The sequence below is a fragment of the Aphelocoma coerulescens genome, chromosome 3 (assembly GCF_041296385.1).
Source record: "Aphelocoma coerulescens isolate FSJ_1873_10779 chromosome 3, UR_Acoe_1.0, whole genome shotgun sequence".
Classification (NCBI taxonomy): Eukaryota; Metazoa; Chordata; class Aves; order Passeriformes; family Corvidae; genus Aphelocoma; species Aphelocoma coerulescens.
Window position 1 is genome coordinate 45182926 of NC_091016.1, and position 12727 is coordinate 45195652.

A 12727-nucleotide genomic window follows, 5' to 3' on the forward strand; every position below is an offset into this window, starting at 1 on the left:
TACTTTTTGTACATGCCCGTTTTTTAAAAAAATTCACTCTTCTTCTAATGTGGGATGCCAGAAATGCACACAATGTTCCTGATTTGCTTTTTTCAGTGCCATATGTGTTGATAAAAATAACTCCACATCCAAACCTCTCTTTGATAGCTTGTTTAACTAGGAAGTCTGTCACAATTCCTTAATCTTTCCAGAATGTGCTCAGTGGGAGTTTATGTTTGTTTCTATGGTTGAGGGAGTTGCAGGCCCCCATTCCACAATTTTGGCCTGGATCAGGATGTATGCTTGAGGATTAAAACATGGTTTAGAGCTTTTATGAATACAGCTTACTAGAAGGCTCACACCACTCTGCACAGCTGTTTTCACTTTGCCAATATTTGTTATTTACTAGCTGCTTTGAGTTGTGCTTATAGGCACTGTATTTATTACAAAAAGTGTTGAATACTATTTGGTTTTGTGTTTTGGTTCCTTCTTTATGATGATTTTTGGGGTCTGCCAGTCATCAGTTACAGTCATTTGATAGAAATGGGTTTCATCAGGTTCCTGTTAAAACAAGAGCAATACCAATATCTTTCAGGGGTCTTAGTATACTAATTTAATGTCTTTATCAACAACATTTTAATCTAATGAAGGGGTCTGTACTTCACTATGTGTGTCTCAGATAGTTGACTTTGACACTCGTGTTTTCCCATCAGCATCACACGTAGCTTTAACACCCCTTGCACTTCTCTGCAAACAGCTGGACAAAATATAGTAACTCCTTAGCAGCTGAGGAAGGCACCAATCACCTTTTAAATTTTAAAGTTGATCCCATGTCTGTTTTTGCTTAGTGGTGGATTGGGGTGGGCTGATGGATGGGAATGGTTGTTAGACACAAAGAGCTCATGATCAGGGTGTCAAAATATTAGTAAATAAATGAGATTGAAGCAGTACTGTAGCAGAGTAGAGGTGACCAGCTAAATGAGAAATGAAGCCAAAACCATCTGAAACAGTCATGGGAAAGCTGCTGTTGGTTTTGTTTTAGTTCTTCCCTTTTTTCATGTTTAAAAAGTGTACTTAATGAAGCAAAGAGAATATGTCATCACATGGGACAGAATTTTAGTGACATTTCCAACAAAGAAGAAAAATAAAGCAAGAATAATTGTGTGTGAAGAGGTGTGGAGGATCATCACTAGATAAGTGCTGATGTTAAGTTTTCTTTAAAAATTAGCCATTTTTCCCATAGAGTCCAATAATATGCATATTGAAATACCAAGTAAAAATAAAAAGGAATAAACCAGATGCAACAGAGCATCTGAATAGCTGAATAGAAAATTAAGTTGCATGTCATTATAATGTTGAAGAGGCCTCTATAGATTCAGGATAGGCTAGATAATAGTACAATAATCTCTTTTTTTTTCCCCAGTCTGTCTTTAGGAACTATGATCACGACCATGATGGTTATATTTCTCAGGAAGACTTTGAAAGTATAGCTGCCAACTTCCCCTTTTTGGACTCTTTCTGTGTGCTGGACAAAGACCAGTAAGCTTGGAGATTTCTTTGTGGTGTTTTTTTTCTTTTCCTATATTTAAAATTCGGAAAATACAAATATTGAAGGAACAGTGTCTCCCAAGTTTCTTGTGTCTGACAAGATTACCAACAGCTGAATCTGTTATCATTTAAATTCTTATACTGTAGTCAGTATAAGAAGTCTACCCAGGTTGGAGTCCTGCTTTACCTGACACTTTGAAAATCATTTGTGTAATAGGTTAATGAGGAATTCCTGCTGGGACTGAGTCAAAACCCTGAAGTACTGTCAAATTACAGGGGAGGTGCTCTATCCAGACCAAGCATCAGACTGGTGAAACAAATAAGTTGTGTACAGCACTGGGGAAATGAGTGCATGTAGCAGAGAGGGGGTAACAAATATTCTAGAAGGTATATATAACATCTATTTCCTAGCCAGCTGGGCTTGATGATTCTTGTTGTCCAGAATCTCTTTGGCTGTGAAGGCTGGTGGCCAGCCAGAGGAATGTTTTGTGTGAGCAATAAGTCAAGTTCCTTCTTTTAATGGCCTGGTCTGTGTTCTGATACCACTAACAGGTGAGATAATAAGGTTCATGCTGCAAGTTCAGTGTTACTGTTTAAAGGAAGATTAGAATCACAGCTGCTGTAAGGGTTTTTTCCTTCCAGGACTTTTGCAGTTCTTTCAAAGGATGTGCTTTGTGTGCTGCATGCTTTCTGCAATGGGAAAACCCCAAATTTTTCAGTGCCATGAGCAGTGACAGATCTACTCTACTTTTTATTTCCCTTACAGAGATGGTCTTATAAGCAAAGAAGAAATGATGGCTTACTTTCTAAGAGCTAAATCACAGTTTCAGTGTAAAATGGGACCAGGGTTTATCCATAACTTTCAGGAAATGACCTATCTTAAACCAACTTTCTGCGAGCACTGTGCAGGATTTGTAAGTATGATTTTAATACCAGCATATCTTAAAAACAACTTTTACCCTTTAATGGATATGGGGTGAAACTGGCTCCATACATTGCTAAAGTCTCTTGGCCAAATAATATCTCATGGCATTCAGGAGCACAAAACATTTACTCACATTGTAACTGTGCTAGCCAGTTTTGATTTAGAGGTTTCTGAAAACAGGCATTTTTAAGAATTTATTGGGGGGGGGGGGGAGGCAAAATTACATAATGACATTAGCTAAAGGATATTAGAGACTATATGAATGGTTTTAATTGGTTTATCTTAAGTTCTTTAATTTGGCTTGATTTCCCATGAAAACAAGCTCAGAGGAAAATAGATGTCTGGAACAGAGGATGTAGATGAGGCAAAAGTTGTTCTTTCTCAGGAAATTGCACATGGCAACATAGATATGTTCATAATTCTCTGAATGGCTGTAACAGCCCTAATTTTTTCTCTATTAAATTAATAGATCTTCTAATTTGGTAAAGAAATCAAAAGTGCTTCCAGCAGTTCTGTACAATAAGAATTTTTTGAATTTATTAGATGGGAGTTTTATAATTTGCTTTTTTTCTCAGCCACAACTTACCAGATATCACTTATTAGAGTGCTCTCTACATATCTGGGAAAGGATTGGTTTTGTGGACATTTGAGTTGCTTGTGAACCTCTAAGTTTTCCACTTCAACCCAAATATAGTAAAGAATAAAGAATTGCTATGATATAAAAGTTGCTTTAATGGACACACTTGGCTGAAATCAAATGTCCACATTTAGACAGCTGAAGCAGTAAGGGCAGAGGCCCATGTCCTCTGCTTGTATGTGGCCCACATAACCAGCTGTAAACCCAGACCCTGTCCCTGCTCACCAAGCAGATATGCCTCTACACTCTGGGGTGACTTTATTCCACGATCTTTTCCACTAAAATGGTTGAAAGTAACAATAACAGCACTGCTAAGCACAAAAACGTGCCTCCATTCAGATGCACTCTGGTTCCCTAGTCCATGCTCCATCTTCCACTCCTTTTGCGACGTGTCAGTTTTGTTCGGATGCTTGAAGTCCCTGTGGCAACCACTGCCGCTGACTAACGCCGTGGGGGAGAAGGAATTCCACCTATTTCCACTAGAAGTGCAAGGGCTTTGGAGGTGACATGGTCAGTGCTGACGTAGGAGTGTGCTGGTGGTCTCCTGAGCTGGCAGCTCCAGCAGACCCACGGGGCAGGGACAGCCACCGGCCAGAGCGTGTTGTTCCAGGCTGCCTTGGGAAGACGTCATTGTGTTTGTGACACTCAGCGCATGTTTGGAAGGCTTCCACAGCAAAGCAAGGCCCGAGGACTGCCCTGAAACGTCCTCTCCAGCAGATATTTTTCTCCTGCATCAATTTTCTAATTGGCCATTGTTAGATTTTTCACGTCTCCCTGATTACATCCAGTGCAGGAATACAAATGAGTAAAAGGTTGTACAGGAAATGGAAATAAGGTCATTTTTCCTGTCAGCTCACTGAAGTCATTGGCATTGTTCTGTGGATGAGTTGGACTGATAGGACAGGAACCAACTACAGAATCTGCTGCATATTTGTTCTGCATTTCAGGGCTACTCATCCACGGGTGGAAACCTAATTTCAAACTGATGCACTGATTCACAGTCAAAATAATGTGCATTGACCATGCAGCAGGATGAATTGACATGACAGTACAATGCACACAGTTATTAAAATGATACAAACTTTGAAGGTCAAGCTAAGACTTAATGCCATTAGCAGCACAAAGTTGATATGCCCATGGCCAGTCACAGTTCCGTCCCACAGCTTGAGCTGCACCACGTGGCAGGGTAGGTGACTGGCCATCCTGTTAAGTTTTATAATCTGAATTTGCACAGATCCTCTTACCTTGGAGCTGGCTCAAGACAGCTTTGCAGCAAAGCTGTGTCAGACATTCAAAGCTTTAGGTCAGAATTCATGACATGACACTTCAGCTAAGCTTTCCCTGTGGTGTGTAACCACAACAGTGGTGCCAAATTTGAGTGGGAAGAAGGTACAGAGATAAGGTGAGGAGTGAGGAGAAAGGTCTTCAGTGGGAATAGATTAGAGTTTAAAAGAAATAAGTAACAATACATGTCTCTTACAGTGATCCTGTAAAAGAGATCTGGGAAAATAGGTCATTGCTGCTCTTTTAAGAGGGACTGGGGTGCTCCACTGTTGCTGCCTGAGCACAGCAACTGCATTCACTGTGCACATATGCAGCATTAGCAAAAGAATAAGCAGGAGGCCTTCTATGGACCCAGGTTCCACTGTTGTCCTTTCTGTTCTTTTTTTACCATTTTTCTACCTTGTCTAATCTATTTTTGCTCTCTTCAGACCCCCGTTTTTTCTTGCTATTTCTTCTGTGCAGTGAGTGGGATGTTTTTCTCACCCAGAATCTTTCCGTTCTGTTTACTTTACTCTTTCCTTTGTATTCTGAATGTTCATCATCTCTTCTCTTTGAACCGTTCCTTAATGACCATATTCACCCCCTGCTCTCTTGTGCATGGATACTTACAAATCTGGTGAGGAGCCACATGCAGTTTCAGCTGCCTGGATGTGCTCACCCTCCCTGCATGAGGTGAATGAGTTCAGGAAAAATAAACACCAGAGTCCCCAGCTTTTTTCCTTTTATGCTATAGAGTTAGAAAAATTGCCCCTTCCTCTCATTGCTTTTCAGAGTGGAAATGCTTGTTTTTATAAAGCCATGGCTGTAGATACAGTGCTTCTGCATACATAGAAAACAATTTGCTAGGGAGTTTCCCTGTTTCCAAGCAATCCTGCTCACGTGGCAGTGAAAGCTTCCCAAAAGTGGGACCACACACACTGGCCCTCTGAAGTTTAGCATTTGGTAGTTTTAAGTGTATGTCAACAAGAACAGCTTCTGAGGGAAGGCTAAGATGGAATCTAGTGGCTTTTCCGCCTGTTTCATTCTTCAACTATTTGGGGTTTTTTGGGTTTTTTTAAGGTGGGAAAAGGCAGGTGCACAGATCAGATTGCTATGGCTAGGTGTGCTGGAAACCAGTACAGGAACCAAGAACCTAGTTTTTATCTCGAGTGGTGTTTTCTTCTGCTGTGTTTGAACATTATGGATCAGTGATGTATCTGGAAAATGGATGTACACAGGAAATTCTCCTGCAGATAACACTAAGGGAGCCGAGAAGCAGAATGTGCTCTGCTGCTTTCACGAAGCTTGATACGTAGGCAATTTTTCACCCATTCCTGGAAGCAAGTGTTGTCTGTGTCTCTCCTTCTCTGGTAGTCCCATTGCTGCTAGTAAGTAGCAGAAGTAAGGGAGAAGGCACACAAGTCTTATCACAATTAGAGGGGGAGGTCTGCCTGACAGGAAGGGTGTTAAGAGCAGTTGTATCCTGTTTGTGCTTTTGTAGCCATTGGTACTTCCTCATTGTGACCTTGTTTTCCTTCCAGCTTTCTTTTCTGATTCCTTGACGTTCTTTTGTCTTTCTTTGCAGCTCTGGGGTATAATCAAACAAGGCTACAAATGCAAAGGTAAATAAATATTACAAGGATTTTTTTTCAAGCTATGGGTGGTGGGTTTTAGTACAAGTCAGTCAACCATACCTTTAACTAAAATGGCATATGTTCAAACACATCTTGCATCTACATTTGGTATTGTCCATGAGCACTGACTACTGGTACACTCTGAAGTCTCCCTGCATTAAAGAAAATACCACCCAGGAGGAACACAAAGATTCTGCGAGATAAAGGTCCAAAGCAGCCCCTGACTCCATGAGCCGTCACTTTTTACCAATAAAGACCTTGTAAATTGGAAAACCAAGTGTTCTTATCCTAACACTGAGACACATCCTGAAATATATCCCCTGAGACTCAGGCCAGGAAAAAGTCTGCTGGCAACACTGTTTGTCATGTACATCCATGTGCCTATAGTGAAGCCTACTTGCAATTTAATAGTGGCTGAGCTAGAAATAGAGAAATATTTAATTCCTAGACTGCCCAGCAGATCTCCTTGCAAGATCTTCTTCAGGCATTCAACTTATAAAAAATCCTGGAGTTCTTACATCCCTCCCCTTTGCCTTCATAAAATACTTAATTTCTTATGCAGTGCTTGCACCATATTAAGCAGGTCAGAGGCAAAGAGACATTGGCTTTAAAATCCTGCACCTATTTATTTCTCAAACAGCCCAACTCTAGCTGAAGTGCACTGTTGATTTTCACAGCTGTAGCTACATCTCAGTTATACACAGGGGAACATTCACATTTGTAGTCTTTTCCCCCTAGTCTTACACTGACTCCAAGGAGAAGGACAAAGAATTCACAGTATTTTTGTTTAGGATACACCATATTCCTGTCTCTTTCCAGCCACAAACCTCTCTTCCTCAGAGAGGGATGGGGGAAATGTCCATGGCTAAATCAACATATGTAATTCAGATATTCTTGATTACTGTCATCTTACAAGCTTTGAAAGGGCTGGTTGCAGTTTATAGTTTTACTGGTAGGATGAGGGAAGGAAGGTAAGGTTTTGTCACACCAACCTGTAAACTCAATTTGAGATCTGAAAGCTGAACTCCTGTCCTGCATCGCTGCCTGTAGCAGTGGCCCAGTGGGGACTGAGCGCAAGTGTTTCTGTAAAGTCAAAGTTACAGGCAATGAGGCATGAAAGCAAGAGAGCAGAGCTGCTCTCTCAGATTCTACAGTGATCAAGAAGTGTGAGGGCGCCTGCCTTTTGTTGCAGCAGCTACTGGCTGCTCTGTGTTCCAGCTTCACTGGATTGTGACACCCACTAGGGATGAATTCTGCCTTTAAGCACAGAGTTGTCATCCTCTGAACCTCTGACACAGCAGGGGGAGGGAGGGAGTTCCTCCTTTCAGGCCTGCTGCCTACCCCAACACTGTGGGAAATGAGATAAAAGCTAGACTCCCTGGTCTGCAGGTGATAGAAGTTCTCCACTTCAAGAGCGATCTTCAGTGTATCTGAGGGAGAGTGTTACCTTTGAGGCAGGAAAAACCAGAGCTGGGCACATACTGCTGTATTAGTCATATGATCAAGGTGTTGGCAGAAACCAGAACTCTCACCCATCATGCCAGAGCTGCTGCCCTGAGCAGAGTGGTTCTTATAGCAGAGTTAAAAATGCAGCACCCTGGCAATGCTTGCCTAGAACAAAATGCTGGGCTATGGAACAGCAACAGAGAAACAAGGGAGATGGGAATTTTCAAGCAATGGAAAAGTACACAGAGGAGAGAGAGACTGTGTTTGGGGCACATCCTCCACCCTTCAGCCCTTTCTTACAGATAAGATCCATACTCCAGCCACACTTCAGATAAATGCACCTAGCAATGATGTATCCACAGTGATGCAGATCCTAGCAGAGGCTTGGAGTGCAAGTACTCAGCAAGTCTCATCTGGGTGGATGATACACTTCCACAGAGTTCATTCATGTGCTCATGTTGCTTACTGAGCTACTTAGACTAGTTTTAACCTACAGTAGTCTGCACTGACATCCAGCAGTCCTTCCAGAGGCTCAGGATATGGGTGCTCTGGTGTCTTCTAACCAAATGTGTTTACTGTAATGGGCCCTGCTGGGTGAAATAAAAGCCAGCCAAATAAATAATGCTCCCTCTTGGGGCAGAAGTTTTATGCATGGCGTACACAGGATCATATCAGTAATTCCACATCTCTTCCTTGAGACCATTTTATTATTAAAATATCATCTTACTTCTTCTCTTCTCCTGCCATTTTTCTATTAATGTCTGTCATGGAAATTATCCATTTTTTTTTTGTAATGCCCTTCACACCAAATGATCCATTTCTGTGACTCCCTTCACACCCTCTGTCAAACTGTTTGTTCCTTCAAAGTCCTTCCTTGGTATCTGCCTGCTAATAGCCCTGAGGGATTACCAGATAGTTGTGGTTTTCCATTTGATGACTTGACAATTTCTCTCTTTACAGATTGTGGTGCCAACTGTCACAAGCAATGCAGAGACCTGCTTGTGCTGGCATGCAGGAAATTTTCCAGAGGAACCTCAGTAGGCAGCAACCACGGGTCTCTGCCTAGCAGTCCATCTCTGCCTCCAGGTGAGGGCAGTTTTCCTCCTATTTTAAACCATTTCTGGAATCCTCTCTAATGGCCAGTGTCCTTGCTGCCATTTTTAATTTTTCTTTTGTATCAACACACAGAGCAGCACCTCTACTTTTCACTGCTCTATGGCATGTGTTCACTCCTCACATTACAACATCCTTTTCTCCAGGGATGGCCTTTGTGTCCTGTCTAAGGCTCACTATCCTCCTTACTGAAACCCCTATCCCAGCTGAAAAGAAATGAAATTGTACTTCTCCTTTTTTGTCACTTAGGGGGAAGGAGACATAGGGCGCAATTCTAGCACTGCCTTACTCCCTGAGCATGGTGAGAGATGGTGAGAGAATAAAATCTGTGCCCACAGTGTCAGAAACAGTTTCCGAGCAGCATAAAGATACTGATAATTATACCACTGCTTCATACAAGGGGTTACCTCCCCACCCTCCCCCAGGCTTGTTACCTTCTTGTAAAGACCTTGAAGTGGAATACTTAAATGAAACAATTCCACCTTCTCTTTCAGTCCAAGATGAAGTATTTGAATTTCCCAGTGTTGCTGCAGAACACCAGGACCTTGATGGCAGAGCTATCACCCTCGTCACTGGCTCTTCACGAAAAATTTCTGTGCGGCTGCAGCGGGTGACCACCAGCCAAGCAACGCAGACAGAACCACTCTGGCATGAGCCAGGCTGGAATGATTCAGGTTCCCATACTTTCCCCAAAATGAAGTCGAAATTCCATGGAAAAGCTGGGAAGAACAAAGGCTTTGCAAAGTGGGAGAATGAAAAGCCCAGCATGCAGGCTGATGTAGAGCTAGAAGCCGAGGCCCCACAAGTTATACAGGATCACAACAGGATAGAAACCCTCCCAGAAAGACAAGAATCTGAGGTGAGTTCCAAAAGAAGCCAAGACAGTTTAAAACCTGCTCCAGTCTGAAGTCTCATAAGGTTATTTTATTAATTTCAGGATGCTTTTTCATTCAAATTTGTCATTGCTTCTTGCACAAGAGTTACTTTCAGAAGAATGTTAAATCATCCACAGATCCCTGTTTTCTACACTGCAGTACACATTTACTGTGATGCTGTAACTGGCATTTTGGGTTTCGGTGTCAGTATGGGCTTTTTAGCAGTTGGGTACTTTTCATTTTGAAAATTATTAAAATAACCTGGTGGATATCTGGCCACTTTCTGTGCTGTTGTACCCTTGCACTGCACAGTTCAGGGTTCTGTGTTAGACTCACAACAATTAGCATTCTGACAAATACAGGAGTCCAGGCCGGGGCAGGATATTGGCCTGATGTCTGTTACTGTCACCCATAAAGTTTATACTTCCAAAGCCTCATGCTTTTATTGACCATCTCTGCCAGCATGTAAATGCCTATTTTCTTCTGCTTACAGGATAGCTGATTGCTCACCCTGAAGCACAGAAAACTGAAGATGACAACTACAGCAAGCGTTGATGGACTGTTACAGATCACATCTGGCCATAACGACTGTACCCATACCTCATCCTTTTAAACCCAACCAGTGCCCTGTTTCCTTAGCTGAAAGGTGTAATAAGGCACTATTTATTTTCTCACAAGTAAGCCATTTGGATGAACATTGCACAGACACAGCAGAACGGATCTCTGTGCTCAGTGTTTTCTTTTGTATGACTTTTGTGGAAACTTCCTCTACATGCCAGTGAGGATATATTTGGCCTTCTCTAAATGCACTGCATCATTTTGGTATGCCTGCCAGCAGCAACAATGGTGAAGACAGAAGCCAAGCATCTAAGTTTGTTCGATAACACTCCTTTCCCCAGGCTTGTAATGATCTTTTAAGGAAAGAAGTAGGTGTGTGTGTTGATTAAATCTCAAACAAAAATCTCTCACGAAGTCCTCTATACTGAAATTCTTTGCACAGATGGGGTTTTGAATTTTGGCTGTGTTTACATTGCTACGGTGAACCTATTGGTGTTCAGCACAGTGATACCAGTTCCCAGACTGGTGATCCTTCAAACAGGCAGCAGCTGGCTGAGACTGAAGGAATTCCAAGACACTATGTGTTTGTCTGGTTACAGCACAATGGAGAAGGGTCATCTTTGCCAGGACTGATTATGGTAACATTAGCATGCAATAAACACTTCAGTTTTAAGTGTGTGTGTGTGTGTGTGTGTCTCTGTGTGTATATGTGGATGTGATACTTTTCTCTGGTTATAAAGCTGTACACGTTAAGACTAAATGTTCTGAAGAGCAATCTCCAACTTAGCAGTTTCCTAATGTAGGACGTAGGACCTGAATCTATAATGGTCCAGCTTGAAGTTGCAGAAGCTTTAAGTTATGTGAAAGAGCACAGCCCTCATCTGAAAAAAGAGAGAAAAACAAAACACCACAAAGCCCAAAGCTGAAAGACTGGCACACCTGTTAGTCTTTTTACCCCATCTCCCCACTAAAACAGGGGCATGTGTGTGTAGCACACACTCTGACTTAAAGCCACCCAGTTATAAGATGTCCTACAAAATTCAAGTTATTGCACCCTTCAACATGTTATAAGCCTTCAAGATGAGAGTAATTTCATAGACTTCCCTAACACAAAACTGACAGCTGCACTCCTCTGTGGTAATTTGACTGTAAACTGCACTGGGACTACATGGTGCCTGCCCAGGTTTGCATCTTGCATCCTGCAGGTTTGTTTTCCAACACAGCCAGGAGCAATAGTAAATCTGTGGAGATAAAAAACATTTTTTAAAAAATAACATTCTCTTTATCGTTGTAAGCTCAAGAGAAATAAGCACTGCATGGACAGAGGTTTCCAAACTAGGATGAGGGCCAGAAGCACGCTTCACTCTTACTGCTGTGGGCAGAGAACAAGCATTAGCAAAAACATGGTCTTTATTTCCTGTGGTGGGTCAGGTGATGGGTCACAGCCGGCTGACCGCACAGCTACCGTTACAGCGCACGGCTCGCACACAATGAAAATGATGTGGTGGGGAATTTGAATAGAGAAATTTGGTTATGATCCAAGCTGTTGATGGATCTGTTGAGATAAGCCTCTTAGCGCTTTATAAATGAAATGTTCATGAGCAACTTCATTCTTAACATCACATAGTTTTGACTAGCATCTAGTCTGTAGACCTCAGCTGATTTCTTGCAGGCTTTTAAAAGTTATTTGTAGCTCTTGACTTACTCATCTCATCAATAAACCTCTTGCAAGCCTGGTAGCTTCAGTCAGTTTTACACACACCTCAGCAGCAGTTGCAGATCAAGGATTGTGTGCAGGCTCACACAGATGATCCTGCTAAGCAAAATATTGCAGCCTCCAAGGAGAATCATAAAACCATTAAGGTTGGAAAAGACCTCTGTCATCATCAAGTCCAACCTCTGACCAATCACCTTGTCAACTAAACCATGGCACTAAATGCCACAAACCAGTTGGTTCTTGAACACCTCCAAGGATGGTGACTCCACCACCTCCCTGGGCAGTCCATTCCAATGCTTAACCCTCCTATCCATGAAGAAATTCTTCCTGAAATTCTTCCAGAAATTGAGATGGAATAGGTGAAATTTCACCTGCTACAGCTGGAAACCCTTTGCTTCAGGCATTTAAGGAAGGGGAACACAGAGTGTGTTGTTGGCAGTAAGCATTCATGGCCATTGAAAAACAAGAAAGACACTGGGTAGAAATGCAGCTGCTTTTTTTCTCACACACACCCCCCTCACTGCCCAAAAAGGAATAGATTTATAATAATTTATTAAAAAAGTATTCACCAGCTGTTTACAGAATGTGGATCTCTTAGTTCCACAACAAGGATCTGAGTAGGGAGAACTGACAGGGCTTGAACAAACATTTTAAGAAGTCCCACGGGGAGGCCTGAATATACAAAATGTTAAAAATCTTTTTCTCTTCTTATTTCAAGAGGACATCTTTTTCTGAACAGGGGAAAGACTTTTCTTCACAAAAACAATTTTAGTTCCCCAATCTAGGCAAAGGAACAAAGAGTTTCTTGTTCACCCTAACTTAACAAAATGCAGAAAGCATCAGCCATCAGAGCTCCTGCCTGAGCTATGTGTCTTTGCTGGTCTTGGTGAAATCCTGCCTGCTAGAAGTGCAGCAATTCCAGGAGAGTGTCCAGGAGAAAGTGCGTCATAATGACAAGAACGCTGGATTAATGAAGTAGCTAAAGTCAGACACAATCCCAAATGATGTTGGATACTTCCACCCCATCCATTC

The 12727-nt window shown here is 42.0% G+C and overlaps 1 protein-coding gene across 7 annotated transcripts in view; it reads left to right on the plus strand.

Moving 5' to 3' along the window:
* Positions 1–10651, plus strand: part of RASGRP3 (RAS guanyl releasing protein 3) — a 56713-nt gene extending 46062 nt beyond the window's left edge. For all 7 annotated transcript variants that reach the window (XM_069010041.1, XM_069010042.1, XM_069010039.1 and 4 more), the window contains 6 exons: positions 1403–1518; positions 2294–2441; positions 5938–5974; positions 8393–8518; positions 9040–9404; positions 9914–10651. In XM_069010041.1, the coding sequence (XP_068866142.1) occupies positions 1403–1518; positions 2294–2441; positions 5938–5974; positions 8393–8518; positions 9040–9404; positions 9914–9922 (801 nt within the window). In that variant the 3' untranslated portion in view covers positions 9923–10651. The remainder of the gene's footprint in view (positions 1–1402; positions 1519–2293; positions 2442–5937; positions 5975–8392; positions 8519–9039; positions 9405–9913) is intronic.
* Positions 10652–12727: the final 2076 nt, after the last annotated feature.